Source organism: Mizuhopecten yessoensis, unplaced genomic scaffold (genome assembly GCF_002113885.1).
Source record: "Mizuhopecten yessoensis strain PY_sf001 unplaced genomic scaffold, ASM211388v2 scaffold4715, whole genome shotgun sequence".
NCBI classification, from domain to species: Eukaryota; Metazoa; Mollusca; class Bivalvia; order Pectinida; family Pectinidae; genus Mizuhopecten; species Mizuhopecten yessoensis.
Window position 1 is genome coordinate 33,502 of NW_018405685.1, and position 20,384 is coordinate 53,885.

Sequence of the window (20,384 nt, forward strand, 5' to 3'; positions counted from 1 at the left end):
CCTTGTCATTACTGCCTTACGAACAGATCCTTGTCATTACTGCCTTACGAACAGATCCTTGTCAATACTGCCTTACGAACAGATCCTTGTCATTACTGCCTTACGAACAGATCCTTGTCAATACTGACTTACGAACAGATCCTCATCAAAACTGCCTTACGAACAGATCATTGTCAATACTGACTTACGAACAGATCCTTGTCAATCCTGACTTACGAACAGATCCTTGTCAAAACTGCCTTACGAACATCAACTTAACAGGCACGGTAATTTAGGAGACGTTTCACTAAGTTTTATAAATCGAAGTAAACATTTTAGTGATCAACGTGAGAAAGACGAAGATTTCGATGACATTTACTAAATATGCCATTCACAAATCGCTTATGCAGAGACATATTGAGTGAAGCCGATTCCCGCTGGGACATGTGGTAACAGACCGGCATATTTAACCTGCTGACAAGACATGGTCATTGTGTGTACTTAAGGTGTAACACTACCAGAGAAAATAACACTATTAACCGTATTATGATGCAAAAGAAATCCATATATATATTCCCTCAAACAAGGTGTGATCCAATGGCAGACTTACCTTTCAAATTACGTCCCTTGTTAACCCATTTATCTTTTTGGAAGCAATCCGTTGGTACAGTAAGCAGACCAGTTCCAACCCGATCTATAGTCGGCTGTTGCTTACAGTAAATGCTACAGCCATGTTTATTTATACTGTAGCTCATTCTAGCGAGTTCGTGTATCTGTCAAGTTTGTGTAGTCAACGAGTTTGTGTGAGATTGTGAACTGGTCTTAACGTTTTACCGACATTAGATTTTTCCTTATATCTGTCACAGGCCAGGCAGGTACTATTTCTAGATCGATCTCACAGTACAATGTCCTTTTTGTGTGTTGTGTTCATCTTTAGAGTTTTGCCCATCACCTTGTTTCTAACACTTCGTTGTGTGGTTTTGTGCTACATGATCTCTCTTGTGGTCCAATTATCTCGACAGAGCAAAAGGCTGTGAAAAAACCATTTATAAGTACAGAAACAATAAAATGATTCGAGAAAGTGTTGTGATTTCCGGTAAAAAAGCTATACTTTTGTATGTATTTCTCAAGATATCTAACGGATATCGTTAAATCATGTTAAGTGTTTATATCATCGTGTCCTGGCGGTAAGCACTCAATACGTTCATTTAAAAAAGGTAATTATTTGAAGGGTTCGTAGGGATCGATTGAATATCATCATCATTGTATTCTTTGTATGATAAGGAAAGATATCCAGTAAACTGAACAAATGGTATGATGATATTGTTTTTAATTTTCAGCTAAATTTAGATTAAAACAAATTTATACCACAACATGTCAAGATGGTAAATGTGTGTTCATGTCTACTATGTCAAAATCCTGAACAATATTTGAATAAAAATGTCATCTAAGTTCGATCATTTTATTATTTGCCATATCTTTAATACATTGTAACATAAAAAAGTCTATGTTTTGAAAAAATTGTGCGGAAACAGAGAAGCTACATTTAACTTATTATATTTGTTGTCTTTGAACGGGAGTAAGTACGTACCTCAGTAGAGCATGGGTTACCTCGCTTATACTACGTGTACGTAATATGTAAATAGGAGTGGTCGTATTTCTTATAGTTTGTACTTTTACCTACGGTATGACTGTTGTGACCACAAGGTGTTGTGATGCCGAGGTCCTCGCACACCTGCAAATCATATCCCCAATCAATAGCACTATAGGTTCCCGATACACTGACACACTGAACGTTTGAGTTGTATCAGCGTTTTCCAGTACAATGTGACGTTACTAGCATTAAAGGGCATTTTTCTAGTGAGATTCGCTACTCCTTGGTTTGTTATTTGTGTAACAATGAAGAGATATATGCTAATCATTTCTCGTCATATAGAAATCTGTCAGATCTCTCACGCGCCAGACTCAATCGCCGTCACACATCAAAAATCAATTAAAGTAAAGCTTTCAATCTTTTCGTTAAATCCCATATCGTCGATACACTGTATCGAAACATTCGAGCGATGACAAACAAATCGATATTGTAACAATTCACTTATTCTCGCTAATGAGATATCTACCTATAGAGTTTGTTAATGAATATTATTTGTGTGATGTTTTCCAGGTGTACAGCTGACTATGGCCCTCGTTTATCACTGAACAACCAGAGCTGTGTAAACAACAGGAAATAACCGCAGACATTGTGGGATGTGAAAGCTGCATTTTCGTTGCTTGGCAGCAATTTTCAGCTTTTCATAAGCGTACATCATTTTATTGCTATACATGCTATTGAACCAGCCTATCAGAAGGCTCGTTACAGTTGACGTCGAAAGCAATAACAACCATGCCGTTACCGAACAACACTAAGGGTTCGCTGTTCAGCAGGGGAAATTCTGGAAAGGCGAGTGGCCAAACCAAGCCAGGACTATCTACCTCCCCGGTCAGGGGGTTCAAGATGGGAAACGGGGCCAGCTCGGCTTCTTCAACGCTAGATGGTGATAGTCATGAACACATAAATAACAAGAAGTTGATCCCAGATTTAAGAGCAGAAATCAAAATTCGTGATGCGAAAATATTGAAATATGAAACAGAATTGTTGGAAAGGAAACGTTTACTGGAGGAAAAGTGTGAGGAAATTACAAAATTACGAGCTGAAGTTGACAAATTACAATCAGTGTTACAAATTAAAGTTCACAAGGATGCTGGGAATCCGGACATTTTGGCGACAATTCATGAAAATGCGTCGGTGCCTGGACAAGAAGGGCGAAGCAAGAAACAGGGAGTTTCTGCTGAGAGCCCTATGTCCAGTCAGCATGGAACAGTCGTGGAAATTAAGAGACATGAAAAGGAATTCAGGTACGTACATATAATTATATTGTATCCTTTCAAAACATAATCGTTACTTCTTTTTTTCTATACAGATAAAGGGTAACGGATGTACAAAAGGTAAGCTGTCCTTTCGATAATCATTTGAGTATATGGAGTAACTATTGGTGCCAAAATAGTACAGAGTATAAATATTTACATTACTGACATTGTACATAGAACAGAGATAATCGTTTACTCTAACTGTAGTAATAGTGGATACATGTTACGCCTGTGCATGCTTCACACGTGGTTCAGTTTTGTTGCTTCGGCACTTCTCTAGATTATACCTACGACATGAACATATCATATTTAGAGATAGTACTTCGGCGTTCCTGTCGTCCATTAATTATTTTAGGTTCAGTATATACGTCGTTATCAGCTACTTTTCCTCCGAAACAATAATACAGATTAAGTTTTGGTAGTTATGTTGTTCTGTACACAGGTATTTTGTCAAGCAGGTTTGTATATAGAGTATCTTCTATCCGACACCGCCTCACACAAATCATTGTTCAGGATAAAAAGGCAATTGACATTTAAGTAGATGTTAAATCTTTCTAGAAAATCGCCAGGCATTTACTTTAAGCATCTCGTGTTGTCGGTTGCCACACGTGTTAGTCATGCTGTTAACACGTATTTTGGACATAGAATAGATCTACGAAGGAGGTCTAAAGTCAATAACATACCTGGCGCTGTTCAGTCGCGTGATTGTGTAGCAAAACTAGAAAATATTTGTTCTGTAAATTAAAGGTAACGGAAAATGTATTTTGTCATTTTACTTATACAGACATTGGCAAAGGACAAACACAATATATGCTTTATTGTCGTCCTAGCGTAGACAGCATTGAGATAGAACAGTAACAATATACCTGTTACCACATCATACCAATAGGTTATTGTTATCACCACATGTTAGATAACACTGGGAGAGAACAATACCCATATATACTTGCCACATTGATGAAGACAGCACTGAGATAAGACAATAAGTATATATGAGAAAATAACGTTACTATTGTTAGGCTCGTTAATCAAAACAACACTGAGGGAAAACAGTAATGATATACCCGGTACACTTTTTGTCATTTTACACAAGACAATACTGAGAGAGGCCGATAACAATGTATATGTTCTTGTTCGGAAAGATTATTAATGTACATGTAGGTAATACCGGAAAAGTACAATAACAATGTACATACTTATTGTTGTTACATACTTAAGACAACATAGAGCTAGGACAAAAACAATACGTCTCATCGTATTGATGTGAACCGCAGAGAACGGATAGGACATCAATTACACAGAGCTAGGACAAAAACAATCCGTCTCATCGTATTGATGTGAACCGCAGAGAACGGATAGGACATCAATTACACAGAGCTAGGACAAAAACAATACGTCTCATCATATTGATGTGAACCGCAGAGAACGGATAAAGCATCAATTACACAGAGCTAGGACAAAAACAATACGTCTCATCATATTGATGTGAACCTCAGAGAACGGATAGGACAACAATTACCTTCTTATTGGCACAGAGATGAAAACATCACTGAGAGGGGACAGTACAGATATACACTAATGCTCATAGTAACGTAAACACATAGTACATTGTATTTATTTATACTGGTAGTACCTTGAATGGTATCAACATTTACAAGGAAAACGTGTTGTATTCTTAATCAATGTTTATTGTACTAAAAGAGACGAATGTAAAACACAGACATAAGTTTACACCTGTAAAAATTGGTAACTGATACAACATAAGGTTTACCGCAATGGGAATAGGACAATGAGAGAATATCCTCGTTTTACTATAAATGTCAATAACAATTTAACTGGACAATACAAATTGACAATCATTGAAATCAGATTGATAACGACACTTAAAGAAGACAATACCTATATATAGTTGTAGTGTTTTTATGTTAAACATACAAAGAGGGTCGAATAACAAGTATTGTGTTATTAATGTATACTTAGTGTACTGTCAACGTTAAGGAAAATGGGAAAGGAAAAATAACAAAGAATTTGTTACTCTCTTATTGTAAACGAGGCTGAGAATGATACTATGCCCTGGTGTACGTATTGTGCTTCTGATGTACGACACACTAATAATAAATATGGAAATAATAGGAAGTGGTATGTATTGTACTTGTATATGGGAAATAATCTATTTATGATCATTAAGATAATGCTTAATATTAATCTCAACATAATGACTGCTGGTATACAGTAGATTTCTGTAAGACAATAGACATCTGTCAGGCCAATTATAACATGATGACAATTACATGTACTATGCATAACCTTAGAATTAGTGATGACGAAGTAATGCTCATCTCCGACCCACCAGAACACATGAACGGCGCTAACAAGATCGATATATCTGCTTCAGGTGAAATCGCTGTCGAGTTATCTGGTCATCTCTCTCCGAAAAATGTCAATATCAGATTTTGTTAATCGCGCCAACGTAATTATAACTATCATGTATATTGGCAAACATTTAACCTCTTGTTTTACTATCGCTAAATCAAACTGCTGTCGGAACAACATGACAAATATCCCGCAAAATGTCGATCGCTGGTGACGGCGATAATTGATTCCAGGCAAATGTTTCATTAAAACAAGGCATATTAATTACGCATTTACAGTCACAAATCACATGCTCACCCTCAGGCACGTGTATGAAAGTTAATAAACGCTAGCCATCATAGATAAATCTTGACTGAAGCTAAGCTTTTCAGCAAGTATTCTTTTATCCCTTTGTATTAAGCGATGGATGCAACATGTAGCGGAACTTTGAATCACGGATACAAATCCTTAGTGACATTTTGCTTGCACTAAGTCCAAGAACGAAAGATCTGTTCTTGTTAAATAGCCTCTAACATCAAAGGACATTTAAGAGTATAATCCGCTTATGGTCTCCAGATCGACACGATCTAAATGAAGTGTAAGGAAAGACAAGAGTAGGGGTTCCTCTCTCTCTCTCGGCTACACAGTAGTGTATCTAAATATTAGCATATATTTCCTATGCAGCCTTTGTATGTTACTGTTGCTGTGGTTACTATTACGAATTCGTGATCTCTCATCATATCAGTTGATACAAAAAATAAACGTAATCAACGACAAGTAAGCCGTATTCTGTGCCCTAGTAGTCAATCTAATCGATGACAAGACGTCTAATTATATCATTACATACAGTACATATCAAACCTACTATGATTAGCTAATACTCCAACATCCGACAGATCATTGCGAATGCAGGTTATATAGCTTTAATATGTACAATACATACTTTACTTCTAATGTTGATACAATCGCACAAAAAGCATACCTAGCAGGTGAATTGTCTAATAAATGCAGACCTGCAGAGGCTAGTTGGAAGGTACAGTAGATCAAGAACCCTGACTGCAGGTTATCTGAAATGTTGCGACCAAACGCTAAAAGACAGACTAGACCTTCGTTTTAAATAGCAGAGTAACTGTTAAAGAAAAGAAATCAATATTCATTGTTTTAGGTGAACACTTACACATCTCTGTTTATGGTATACAGTTCATGGTTTCTTCAGATAGAAATGCTGATGTCTTGATATAAATGATGTGGTATTTTTCTTTCAGGTCCAAACAGTTAATAAAAGATGCAATTCTAGACAACGACTTTTTGAAAAACCTAGACTCCACTCAGATACGAGAGATTGTAGATACGATGTACGAGAAACAGGTGAAGCAAGGGCACTACATCATACGAGAAGGCGAAAGTGGACAGCACCTTTATGTATCAGCAGGTAGGAGACACACTGGCAACACAGACATTGTATTGGGATGGGTACTTAATATCAGCTTCCTACACAACGATACCCATTAGTAAAAACCTTAAATGAGCGATGGAAAATAAAGAGAAAGTAAATGTCATTTGCATAAGTCTTCCCATTAAAATAAATTACTTGCTTTAGAAATAAAATGTCGTGGTTTTAATACTTCAGTTAAAAGTTAAAAAAAATAAAGGTTAATGTCTTATGTATCGAAGTTACTCCTAGCCTGGGTTAACTACCACGGACGACAAATATACACTATTAAAGAGGTTGTGATATTTATATTGACGGAAATGGTGATCTTCTATCGTTCCTACATTACTTGTAGAAAAGTAATAGAAAATTTTCACACTTTCTCGTTCAAAAGTGAAAATGGTTGTATAGCAATATTTTCATTTCAAAAAAGTTATTAAGTCCAATTTTGGTGTATTTTGTTTCGAAAAATCGACACTTTGAATTGTGTTGGCGCTTTATAACCATTCCAGTCATAGCATGCATTACAGCAATAAAAAACAGTATGCTCACCTTCTATTCACTTACTTGCAGGAAAATAACAAACCCGTATATTCACCTTCTATTCACCCACTTGCAGGAAAATAACAAGCCCGTATATTCACCTTCTATTCACCTACTTGCAAGAAAAAAAGTAACCCGTATATTCACCTTCTTTTCACCTACTTGCAGGAAAATAAAAAACCCGTATATTCACCTTCTATTCATATATATTCACCTTCTATTTACCTTCTTACAGAAAAAAATAACAAACCCGTATAGTCACCTTATATTCACCTACTTCCAGGAAAATAACCAAACCGTATATTCACCTTCTTTTTACCTACTTGAAGGAAAATAACAAACTCGTATAATTACCTTCTATTCACCTACTAGTCACCTACTCACAGGAAATTGTCAGGAGCGTTTAAAAACCAGAGAACAGGCGCTAACCGCTACTCACTAATGACATGGCTAATGGCCGCGTTATAGTTCTCCTACCTTCACCCCTAGGATAATGAGAAAATAACTGGAGTCGCTTCAGTGGATTTGTTGCATAATGTAGCCTACACGTTAGATGAATAATGTACGGCGCTAAACCTGTTTCCTGCTCATCACCATCACCAATTGCTAGTCAGCTGTTTACCTTTGTACACAGGATTGATAGTATACTGTATAGGTCATTGTTAAATATGTGATTTAATGTAACTCATGATTCGTTTACGGTATATGATAACGCTCATCAACTGGCTGTATGGAAGTTTGGTCCTCGTTGTGATCTCTTTGAGAAATATTCTCTTTCCTTATGTGATATAATATATAGACTAGTTTTAGTGTGACTACCCCCGGTTCTTCCCATGGGCATTTGACATTACTTGGAGTTGATCATCATCGATGAAGCAGAAGACGCTTACCATTCTGGAACACCTGGTCATATATTCCTTTTAGATTTTCAAAAGGTTTCTGTTTGTATCTTTTCTTTGCCCTTATTCAATCGACTCTGCTTTGGAACGAGGGTTTTGTTTACACTTCTTCGTTATCTCTTGTTATTGACATATTTACAAAATAGTGTACCGTCAAAGCCTAGAAGTGTAATAGTGTACCATTAAAGCCTAGAAGTGTAATAGTGTACCGTCAAAGCCTAGAAGTGTAATAGTGTACCGTCAAAGCCTAGAAGTGTTTGGGGATTGATATGATCAACTGGCCCGCGCGATATCTCCCATACAGCAAAACTCATTTACAATTGGTAACTTTGACTGTTATTAACCTTTCAAGGATTTCAGTTGAGCAGCGCTATCCTTCTCTGTGACACCTATATAGCTAGCATGATTAGTACATGTCCGTCACATGAGATTTTTATGTTTGTTCCGATGTCTTCAGATATTTTATCATTTGTATATACCCAGTGATTGTCCTACATCTGTATACGAGTTAATGTAACGATGTCCGTCTATCAACTGAAGTAGAGAACCAAGTGAAATAGTTTTAAACGCTTATTACATAGAGTCATCTCTGTTTGTCAGGTAGCTGGTGGAGTACAAGGGCAATTCACTCCAGACCAGAACCAAGTGAAAATAACAAAACAAAAACAAATAAAAATAAGAAATCCCTTTTTACTGCAAATAGAAAAACAAGATTGACTCTCTCGTGGCCTGATGTTAAGGGAATTATCAATAATATCGATTATTTAACGGTTCGTTAAATACTGACGACTCATTAACCACGGTTTACCGACATCGTTAGGTCAACGACCGTTTTGAACCCAGGTGATTGATAAGCATACTCAGGCAGTGTTAGACATGGTTTATGTTACGTATGTTTTAAGATGAAAAAACAGAACAATTCACAGCCACATTAACAAGGAGGTTTGACTTCTGGTTTAACTATTACGAAAATAACCAATGTGTATTCCAACAGATGTTAAAAATGTCCATCTTGAGAGAACAAAACCACAACAAATAGTTTTGTTGGGAATGAACATAAATTTGTAATAAAATAAATAAATAAGTAAAAATGCTCAGAATCCAGGATTCAATATATTATATCGATATAGTAACGAAGAATCTAAGATCAAGTTAGTTTTGTTCAGTGTTTCAGAGAATAAAAAACATCCATTGTCTTATGTTTACGGTGTTTTACAGATGGAGAATTGGAGGTGCTTAAAGGGTCCAAAGTACTGGGCAAAATGGTGGCTGGTCGCGCCTTCGGAGAGTTGGCCATCTTGTACAACTGTACAAGAACCGCGTCTGTCCGAGGTATGTATATACAGGATTGTGAAGAACCGTAACACTGTCTTTAAAGGGATGAAGGAATATAATGCGCGTTGAAAAGGTTAGGAATAGTATGTATATATATTTTGTAGATTTTTTTACCAATTGAAGGCCATACTAATTTATCATCAGATATATACAGCAAATGGGTTTGTCATTGTCAATTTTCCGTCAGATTGATGGTAAAACAGCTTCTAATATGCATCAACCAATTTGGAAATGTGCCACAAACGACCCTGGAGGACACAAACATGTCTTGGCTGGAGACGTACCTGGAAGTACAAATGACGATTTCACCACATGTGGTAGCCATACGTATGCCCCTATTGTCGCTATCTTCCGCTCTCTATCGACATTTTGACTAAGTACCATGGAGACGCGACAGCAACAAGCTTCGTTTTAGCATTATATTATACTACTCTAACAATAGTGTGATATGAGGTGAACAGGTTTGCTTATTTCCTACCATCCAATAAAATACTGGCAAATGGACACAATATTTACTAGACATATTGTGATCATCACTTTCATTGTTCCTGTTCATACATTTTCACCCGTTATGCTAATACATAGAAACACGATTGCTCTCTAATTTACAATTACTGGTCTGTTCCCGTTAAATATTCATTGTTATATCGATAAATAGATTACATAGATATAACGGGGTTATGTTTATTCTTCAGAACATGTCATTGACGAATCGTTGTTTCTTCTGATGTTTAAAATTATTTCCATATTTGTTCTGTTGTTCACCTCGTCTTATCTATGTTAACAGTAACTACCTACAGGAACCTTGATATAGTTTTCAAATATAGCCATGTATATACTACTGCTTAAATAAGTTATCCATCAGTATTTTTTTTATATAATTCCATACTATTTTAAGTATCGATAATAAAACTTATACCTATGATGTCATTGCTACCCTGGTAACCCTGGGTATACCTATGATACTGATGCTACCCTGGTCACCCTGGGTATACCTATGATGTCATTGCTACCCTGGTCACCCTGGGTATACCTATGATGTCATTGCTAACCTGGTCACCCTAGGTATACTATGATGTTATTGCTACCCTGGTGACCCTGGGTATACCTATGATGTAATTGCTACCCTGGTCACCCTGGGTATACTATGATGTTATTGCTACCCTTGTAACCCTGGGTATACCTATGATATTAATGCTACCCTGGTCACCCTGGGTATACCTATGATGTTATTGCTACCCTAGTGACCCTGGGTATACTATGTAGTTATTGCTACCCTAGTGACCCTGGGTATACTAAGATGTTATTGCTACCCTGGTCACCCTAGGTATACTATGATGTTATTGCTACCCTGGTCACCCTGGGTATACCTATGATGTCATTGCTACCCTGGAAACCCTGGGCATACCTATGATATTAATGCTACCCTGGTCACCCTGGGTATACCTATGATGTTATTGCTACCCTAGTGACCCTGGGTATACTATGCAGTTATTGCTACCCTAGTGACCCTGGGTATACTAAGATGTTATTGCTACCCTGGTCACCCTTGGTATACTATGATGTTATTGCTACCCTAGTCACCCTAGGTATACTATTATGTTATTGCTATCATTGTAACCCTGGGTATACCTATGATGTCATTGCTACCCTGGTAACCCTGGGTATACCTATGATATTAATGCTACCCTGGTCACCCTGGGAATACCTATGATGTCATTGTTACCCTTGTAACCCTGGGTATACCTATGATGTTATTGCTACCCTAGTGACCCTGGGTATACTATGATGTTATTGCTACCCTAGTGACCCTGGGTATACTATGATGTTATTGCTACCCTGGTCACCCTAGGTATACTATGATGTTATTGCTATCATTGTAACCCTGGGTATACCTATGATGTCATTGCTACCCTGGTAACCCTGGGTATACCTATGATACTGATGCTACCCTGGTCACCCTGGGTATACCTATGATGTCATTGTTACCCTTGTAACCCTGGGTATAATATGATGTTATTGCTACCCTAGTGACCCTGGGTATACCTATGATATTATTGCTACCCTAGCCATCCTGGGTATACCTATGATGTTATTTCTACCCTGGTCACCCTGGGTATACTATGATGTTATCGCCACCCTGGTCTACCTATCACCTTGACGTTTTATTTTGTGTAGCCCTGTCTGACGTGAAGGTATGGGTACTAGACCGACGTGTGTTCCAGGCCATTATGATGAAGACCGGTATACAACGACAGGACGAAAACATCCGCTTCCTCAGGAGGTGGGTCTATAGAACACATCTCGTTTTCTTAGATCTTTTTCATGTATTCATATACCATTATATCACTAATATAAACACAGGATCATTAAAAATAGTGATTACTTATGATTTATATTCAATATAGTGTTTAACATTATTCTTGAGTAAAATCTTTGAGATTCAGCGAGAAGATCATATTAAACAATATAATTTAACAGATTAGATACAAATCGATTATGCATTCTCATGAATATTGTAAATATTCACAAGTTGGATATCTCATTGCAGATTCTTACGAGTTGGCCGTTTCAATATCAATTCTTACGGGTCCAATATATGGATTTATACATAACCCAAATTTGTACTTCTCCCATCTGAATAGAACAACCGATGAGCAGGAAGTGATTAATTAGACAGAAGCTTTGGAATAAATATCGATGTATGACGTACGAAAATAGGTGTTTTGTATGAGAATTTCTCTGTTAATTTGTTCATTTATTTTTTCTCATCTTCGGTCAAGTGTTTGCAAAGCTTTTAAGTTAATTTAATTTTAAACAGATTTTTTCCAGTGATGTTGACCAAGATATATTCCGGTTTCTTCATAACTACTTCGTATTTTAATCGTTTCACAAATTGTCTTTGTTTCTTTAAAATATGCTACGATAAACAATCACTATATACACATATAAAGTGAGTGATGCATCCGTTAATGTTAGAGTGTAGACTCGTGTGATTTTACAAAGAACCTTATACCTTATAATGTTTTCCTGGCAATTAACAAAATGTTCAGAAAACCACCGATATCGTCTTACGTCATTTATGATGTTTCTTCTCAGGTTAGTTAGAGACGTGAATGTCTATGACGTCAGTGGCTTAAACAAATGAAATATATCTGATTAAATATTAAAAATAGAGAGCGAAAAAAACCGATAAAAAGACATCCTATCTATATCTATAAATGTTTGTAGCACACACACACACACACACACACACACACACACACACACACTAGAGTACGACATTTCATTGATTTCTATACTTAAGTTCATCTGTAACCGGTACATAACAATCCTAGCAGACAATGTGAAACTGTTACTGATCGTATGGCGTGTAATCGTGTGATGTCTGTATACATTGTGTAAAAAGTAAGAAGTTAGTGTAAGACTGTAATGACTGCACACTTTGTTTTTGTGATGACGGTATTCCTTGTGTTAACAGAATTGTAGATAGTTCAATGTTATGGTGAAAGAAGAATTTGTGTTATCTGGGTTGTAGTTAGTGTACTGTTGTGATCATGAGATGATAGTAGCTATTGTGTTATCTCGGTTGTAGTTAGTGTACTGTTGTGATCATGATATGATAGTATCTATTGTGTTATCAGGGTTGTAGTTAGTGTACTGCTGTGATCATGTGATAATAGTAGCTATTGTGTTATCTGGGTTGTATTTTGTGTACTGTTGTGATCATGAGATGATAGTAGCATTTTGTTATCTTGGTTGTAGTTGGTGTAATGCTGTGATCATGAGATGATAGTAGTTAATGTGTTATCTTGGTTGTAGTTAGTGTAATGCTGTGATCATGAGATAATAGTAGCTATTGTGTTATCTTGGTTGTAGTAAGTGTACTGTTGTGATCATGAGATGATAAAAGCTATTGTGTTATCTGGGTTGTAGTAAGTGCACTGTTGTGATCTTGTGATGATAGTAGCTAGTGTGTTATCTGGGTTGCAGTTCATCGTGTTAACAGATTTGCAGTTAGTGTGATGGTGTTGAACGGAAATCCCACATCTTTGATGTTTTTTGTGGTTTCATGTACGTTTTTTCATCATACAGAACGACCGTTTTGATCGGTACAAACTATATCTTTGCAATACACACTCTGAAGAGAGTCAACCGTAAAAGGTCCTTGTGTGCTATTATGTCAATGGATGGCTGTCCCTTTACCGTTTATTCAAGGTAAAACGAAGGACATCAATCCCCTTGGCAACACATCTTAACATAAAAGACGACTGCAAACAATGAGTGTTTGTAGTGAACTATCTATGACTACCCTCGACGAGTGATGTTTTGGTTTATATGCGAAGTTAATCAATACAGAAACCATGTACTGTGTACGATATATATATTCTAATCAATACTCGATGTCGTACTGAACGTTTTTTTTTTATACAAATGCGATGTAATATTGGAACCTACTGTAGAAAATAATTATGGTCTTGTCTCCTATTCTTAGTGGTTATAGACCTACATGTAAGGTACCCTTGAACCAACAAAGAATAATATGACGTCAGATCTCTCAAAATATTTCCTATGATGTATGTGTCATAAAGGAGTGTAAATTAGATCTAACTCAATCGAATCGAACCAAATTATATCACGTGTCTACAAATTGAGATGTACCTTCACATCATACGATACATATTTTTTTCTATTTGATTAAGTCGACTTTTTATTGTATTAAGCGATGGAGGAGTGATATCGACCGAATTCAAATCCTATAATGTATTTTCTTATAAAATAACATGTTGCAAGTTTGTTAAACTCTAAGGCACCAATGCGTGGTGATGTAATAGGTGCGTTCGTATGGAGATATAAAATGAGGCAAATCATGAAAATCCGTGCTAAGTTAAAGGGAGTTAGCAATGAATTATTAGATGATTGGATGTTGGTCGCGAGTAAATCAAAGTACAGACGGGGACCCGTCCCTTACACTGTTTTCTGTGCTACTCCCTGCTAACATCTGTTGTATGTTAGTTATGCAATGACTTAGTATATCGGATTATGTTATAAAATAAATAGATTTTATAATTTGTCACAAAGTTTGTTTAGAATATTGCAATCTGATAAAAAAAATAATGTTGTTATACATCTGTAAATACACGTAACCACTTGGCAGGATTAAACGTGTAAGGTAACTTTAACATCAAGATAACAGGTGTATGATGTATTTATCAAGATATAGATTACAGGTGTATGATGTATTTATCAAGATCAAGATTACACGTGTATGATATATTTATCAAGATCAAGATTACACGTGTGTGGTAACTTTTACAACATAAGGATGACACAAGTGTAAAGAATTTAGAAATATTCAATCGTATTGTTAAGTTAACTAAACATACAAGACTATTCAAATATTTAATAATAACCATAGTTCAAAATAATAAATAGATTACTAGTTAAATGGTTTTTTCCCTATGACTTTGTGGAGTTTAGCCATACAGCTTGACTGGCGTCAGCGCACATCACTGAAGTGATATACATGCACCGTCAGCAAAAACGATGGTGATTCATTGTTCCCATTCCCTACTTTATCACCGCAATAGTGTTTGAACCTTTAAACTATTTACGATATAAATAAATCAAGATATTTTCTAACCTTATTTATAATCGTTATTTTACTTTTAACCGTGCCTTTTTGGATGTGATGGGATGTTTGAAGCGATGTTTCTTGATTCAATTATCAGCTGATCTGTACAGTTAGTTTTCAACATCAGAAGGACAGTCTATGGTATTAAGTATTGATCAAGAGCGATGTTTACTGTTAAATTGGCCGCTTTGTATCATTTTAACGTTTTGTTTTAGAAACTGATCCACAGTATAGTGCTTTAAACAACACACAGTGTTCTGATAAACTAAAACGTTGGATACTGCTTTAGAAGTTGATGTCGCCTCTTTTCCCTTTCTTTTTGGTCTAACAAATCATAATATTTATTTTTATTTTTTAGCGTTCCGCTTTTGAAAAAACTGCCGACGGAAAAATTAGCAAAAATAGCGGACGTTTTAGAAGTGGTAAGTACTTTTTATCAAAAAGCTTTCTATAAGATAACTTCACCCTTTTATCATGCTCTGACACATTTCCAAGCATGGCAACGATACAGAATGCCACGATTGAGAACTAAATGTCAAAAACCTGAATGAGAAAGTCACTGATATAGCCGATATCATCCGGACGGCATGAAAGTGGCGTTACACATGTGCCTCAATATGCCTTAATGTAATTACAACGTAATGACAAGAATGAAGAAGACAGTTTATCAGATAACATATGTTCTAGCTGTAGGTGCCGCGCAGCTCATTTATTTTGAAGGTGTAGTCATATTTGTATGTGTGTATGTCTATCTAGAATAATACGGGTTTTTAATTAAGTAATGACATAATTAAGAAAAACTATAATTGCAAATCATCGTAATGTAGTTTTCAGAGGGTAGATTTGAATAACCTTATGGCGAATATCATCTTATAATGGTTAAAAAATAATGGAAGAGGGAGGGCAGAACTGAAATAAACAAAACATCACACACAACGGAGGGTTACACTAAAAGAAACAAACAAAACGCCAAAACCCAAGGGAGACCAACACGGATACAAACAAAACACCAATGCAAAAGGAAGGGCAACATTGAAATAAACCAACAAGATACCAGCATTGAAGAAAGGGCAACGGTAAAATGAGCCAGCAAGACTCAAACATCGAAGGGATGGCAACACATATAAACAGACAACAACACTAAAGAACAGCAACACGAATACAAGTAATTACGGATGGAAGACGACATGGATATATCAGTAGAAGAGCTTACACAGTCACTTGTATCAGAAACCAATATAATAGTGTGCTTTTTAGTTCTTTTTATAAACTGGTTATTCTCATATTAGGTAAACCGGCGCAATATTAATCCCAAAAGTGTAAGGGCAAGTCAGAATTCTTTACTTTGATGATTTATAGGTTGGAGAAAAAAAAAACCAGTCGATTTGTCTACACAATAGAACTATGTATGCTATTTCCTTATAATTGCGTAATCATATCTTTTGTTTCATTTTTCTGAATTCCCACGCGTGCTGTATATTCTGTTTGGGAGATACAATAGAAAGTATCACTACAAAACGCAACAAATGTCGGACTCAATCAGTCAATACTCTGTTAGATACTTAATATAAACGATCACATGGCAGTGACACGATATACATACATACTATTCCAGTTTGATTTAAGAAAAAATTATCAGTCGGTGATATTTGTGGTGTATATATACATATACATTCGTAGAATTATTGATCGATGTCGTAGTTACGATACATAAAAAGATGTCTTGTAGTTATGGTGATACAAGTCTCTCACAATGCTTCACAGCAAGATACTTGCTTCAAGACGGAGGTTTCGTAAGGCGTGGTCGTGAAAATATTCCATTTTAATGACAGATTAATTTATGATATGATGATGAAACCTGGACATTTACTGAAACTTCTAGGGGCTTGTGTTCAAGGGAAACTTTCATCTAAGCGGAAAATCAGGGTATGCTATTCACGACCCGTAGCGCTGTGTAAAAGTAACGGTTCTTCGTAATTTACGTCCTCATGTATTCTGTAGTACATTGTATATAGTTCTTTATCAGATTGATGTAATTCATTTCAGGACTTTTTCCACGAGCGCGAATACATCATCAGGGAAGGCGGAACTGGTGACACGTTCTTTATCATAAACAAAGGAGAGGTAAGTAAGGAAGCATACATCGGAATATATATGCCCATTATCAAGACACTGTGGTATCATAAAAACGTCGAAATTCGGTATACCTTGCGCTGGAATGTCATTGATTTCTGGCCCTGCTTTACTGAAAAAGACGAATCATGGATAGGTTAAAACGTAAATCACACACCATTTACACTGTGTATCATCCTTATCCTCTGTTATTGATCCGTTGTTGTTGTAGACTAAAATGTTTGATTCTGCCGTGACCTCAAATGAATAACGTTAAAACTATGTGATGTCGCCGTGGACTTTCAGATGTGTTGGTACTGATTTTCGTGTAGGGGTTTTAATTGTTGACTCCTTTGGTACTGATTTTCGTGTAGGGGTTTTTAATTGTTGACTCCTTTGGTACTGATTTTCGTGTAGGGGTTTTAATTGTTGACTCCTTTGGTACTCCTCATCCACGTCAACAGGCTCGACATCACCGTATCTTCCGTACGAGTGTCAATCAAACAAGACATTGTCATGATGTACATGTTATGAATGAAAACTCACATGTATACAAAGGCATTACATGTATTCAAACATAATGCATTTTTCAATGCAACTAAAACATCGTCAATTTATACGCTTAGTCGATTAAATTTTATCATTCTCAGTACGTTTCCAACACGTCCGACAACTTTAGTTTTCAGAACTGTCTTTCTGTTGGAATGGTTTACGTTTACGTACACGACTGACAATCGTGACAGAATTGGTTTAATTCCTAAGGACATGGTTTTAGTTCCGTGGGTACTAGTAATCTACCCACGAAATGGTGTTTTGGTTTGGAAATCAAGGAAATGTGTCCCAACGAAATAATCGGATTTCACAGTATTCTATGTGTATCTTATCTTGTAGTCAGAGCAATTTATGCTCGAATGTCGACTCTAAACTAAGTGATACGGTCGATACATATGTTGAAATGTTTTATGTGCAAATTTATGAAACATCTTTTTTCAAGAAAGCAGTTATTCTTCGATGATGTATTTTTAAGATAACAAACTTGTATTATTAGCTCACCTGGTCCGAATTTTTAAACGACTTCTTCTTCTTAACCACTGATTGTAATTTAGCTAAATTTGACTGGAAGCATCTCTAGGTGGTGGGGATTCAAAATTGTACAAATGGTGGGGCTGACCCCAAGGGCGCTGAGGGGTGGGGCCAAAAAGGGGCAATTTGGCTATATTGCTACAAACGACTTCCTCTGTAGAACTATGCACTGGATATCAATTATATTTAATCAAAAGCATGCATGGGAGGCAAGGATTCAAAATTGTACAAACGGTGGGGCTGACCTCCCTGGGGGCTGATGGGCGGGGCCAAAAAGTTTTTTTGGCTATATTGCTTTAAGCGACAGCTTCTCTGGAACTAAGAGATGGATGTCAACCATATTTGACTGGAAGCATCCCTAGGTGGTGGAGATTTAAAATTGTACAAATGGTGGGGCTGACCCCCAGGGGGCTGATGGCGGGGCCAAAACGGGGCTATTTGGCTATATTGCTATAAAGGTAGAACTACCCCATGGATATCGATCATATTTGGTCGGAAGCATTCATGGGAGGCAGGGATTCAAAATTGTACAAATGGTGGGGATGACCCCCCGGGCTAAGGGGTGGGGCCAAAAAAGTTTATTACTTGGAAATGGTTGAGATCCCCACCATATAACCATATATACAATTGCTGAGTATAAGGAGATGAATGCACATATGCTTCCAGGATGGCCTTGGGGACTACCCCACCCTTGGATACTTAACCCCTGGGTCACATCTTCGAAATGGTTAAGATCCCCACCCCAAAACTATATATACAATTGTTGCATGGCATAAAGAGAGGAATGCAGTCATGATATTAGAATTGACCCCAAGGTCTGCCCCTCCCTTGCAGACTTGACCCCTGGGTCATAACTTTGAAAGGGTTGAGATCCCCACCCCAAAACTATATATACAAATGCTGGGCAAAAAGAGACAAAAGCAGTCATGATATTAGAATTGATCCTGGGGTCTGGACCAAACCCTAGGGACCTAGTTTCTGAGTCACAGCTTAGAAACAGTTGAGATCCCCACCCCATAACCATACGTAAAATTGCTGGGCATGAAAAATCTAATACAGATATGCTACAAGGATTGGCCTTGGGGTTTGGCATATTCCCTTGGATCTCATTTGGAGAATATTTTGCAATGATTGCTTAGATATCCAGGTGAGCGATATAGGCCCTCTGGGCCTCTTGTTCCAGTAAACATACATATTGATTGCTATAAAATGTTAAATACTTAATCACTAAAAAAAAAGTACAGCGTGTATTTGGGTTCGGAAAGAAAGAAAAAGTACCGTAAAAGGACATAGGATTGCACAGCCATTATTATTGTTCAAAGGACATAGGAAAGCACAGCGAATCTCGGCTGTAAAATGACAGGATCGCAGCAAATATCAGGTGTAATGACATGAGGTAGCAGAGAAAATATTTGCGGTAAATTGACAGGATTGCATTGACAATTTGGTCGGCTGTAATTGTAAGTAGGATAGTAGAGTCAATATCAGTTGTAAGAGAGCAGTTTAACGTTACCTTCCATAAAGTATGTCTCTTCCTTAAAAAACGATGATGGTCTTTAAAAGCATTTTACCACTTTTATATAGTGTTAACCGAGTGAATCAGGTGTTGGCTGTAGCAAGGCTTCTGTTTGGGTGGAGACGGTATTGCTATGATATGTTAACCAAGTAGAACTGTTGTTGACCGTTGTATGGCGTCTGTTTAGGTCGAGGTGACACAGAAGATAGCAGGGTTTGATGATCCACAGCTCATTAGAAGCCTCAAACGTGGTGATTACTTTGGCGAGAAGGCGTTACTCAGGTGGGTGTTTCGCTCGATCCATCACGCTGGATTCTGACAGATTCACAAACGATTTCAAAACTGATCATCTAATGTAAAGTGCAAAGCAGGTTGACAATAATTGATTGGCTAATATGGCATCGTTATCTAGTGATCGTATTCTCTTGTGCTGAATAAGGCAGTTAATTACCTAGGAACTGTCCCCCAATCCTCTAAAAGGGAAAGTTAACCTAAATAGCATGTGATTACCAAATGTGGGTGCACGCAAATATGAGATAAAATCTATTATATTAACTTTACTTTTAATTGCAAAATATTAAGATGATCGAA

At 36.8% G+C, this 20,384-nt stretch overlaps 1 protein-coding gene across 1 annotated transcript in view; it reads left to right on the forward strand.

Moving 5' to 3' along the window:
• The first annotated feature begins 2,151 nt into the window (after window positions 1–2,151).
• The window catches only part of LOC110449619 (cGMP-dependent protein kinase 1-like), a 43,322-nt gene continuing 25,089 nt past the window's right edge, over window positions 2,152–20,384 (forward strand). Inside the window, exons 1-7 of the mRNA XM_021496596.1 lie at window positions 2,152–2,874; window positions 6,504–6,670; window positions 9,331–9,444; window positions 11,626–11,731; window positions 15,441–15,504; window positions 17,129–17,206; window positions 19,981–20,108. Of these exons, the coding sequence (XP_021352271.1) occupies window positions 2,363–2,874; window positions 6,504–6,670; window positions 9,331–9,444; window positions 11,626–11,731; window positions 15,441–15,504; window positions 17,129–17,206; window positions 19,981–20,108 (1,169 nt within the window). The 5' untranslated portion in view covers window positions 2,152–2,362. The remainder of the gene's footprint in view (window positions 2,875–6,503; window positions 6,671–9,330; window positions 9,445–11,625; window positions 11,732–15,440; window positions 15,505–17,128; window positions 17,207–19,980; window positions 20,109–20,384) is intronic.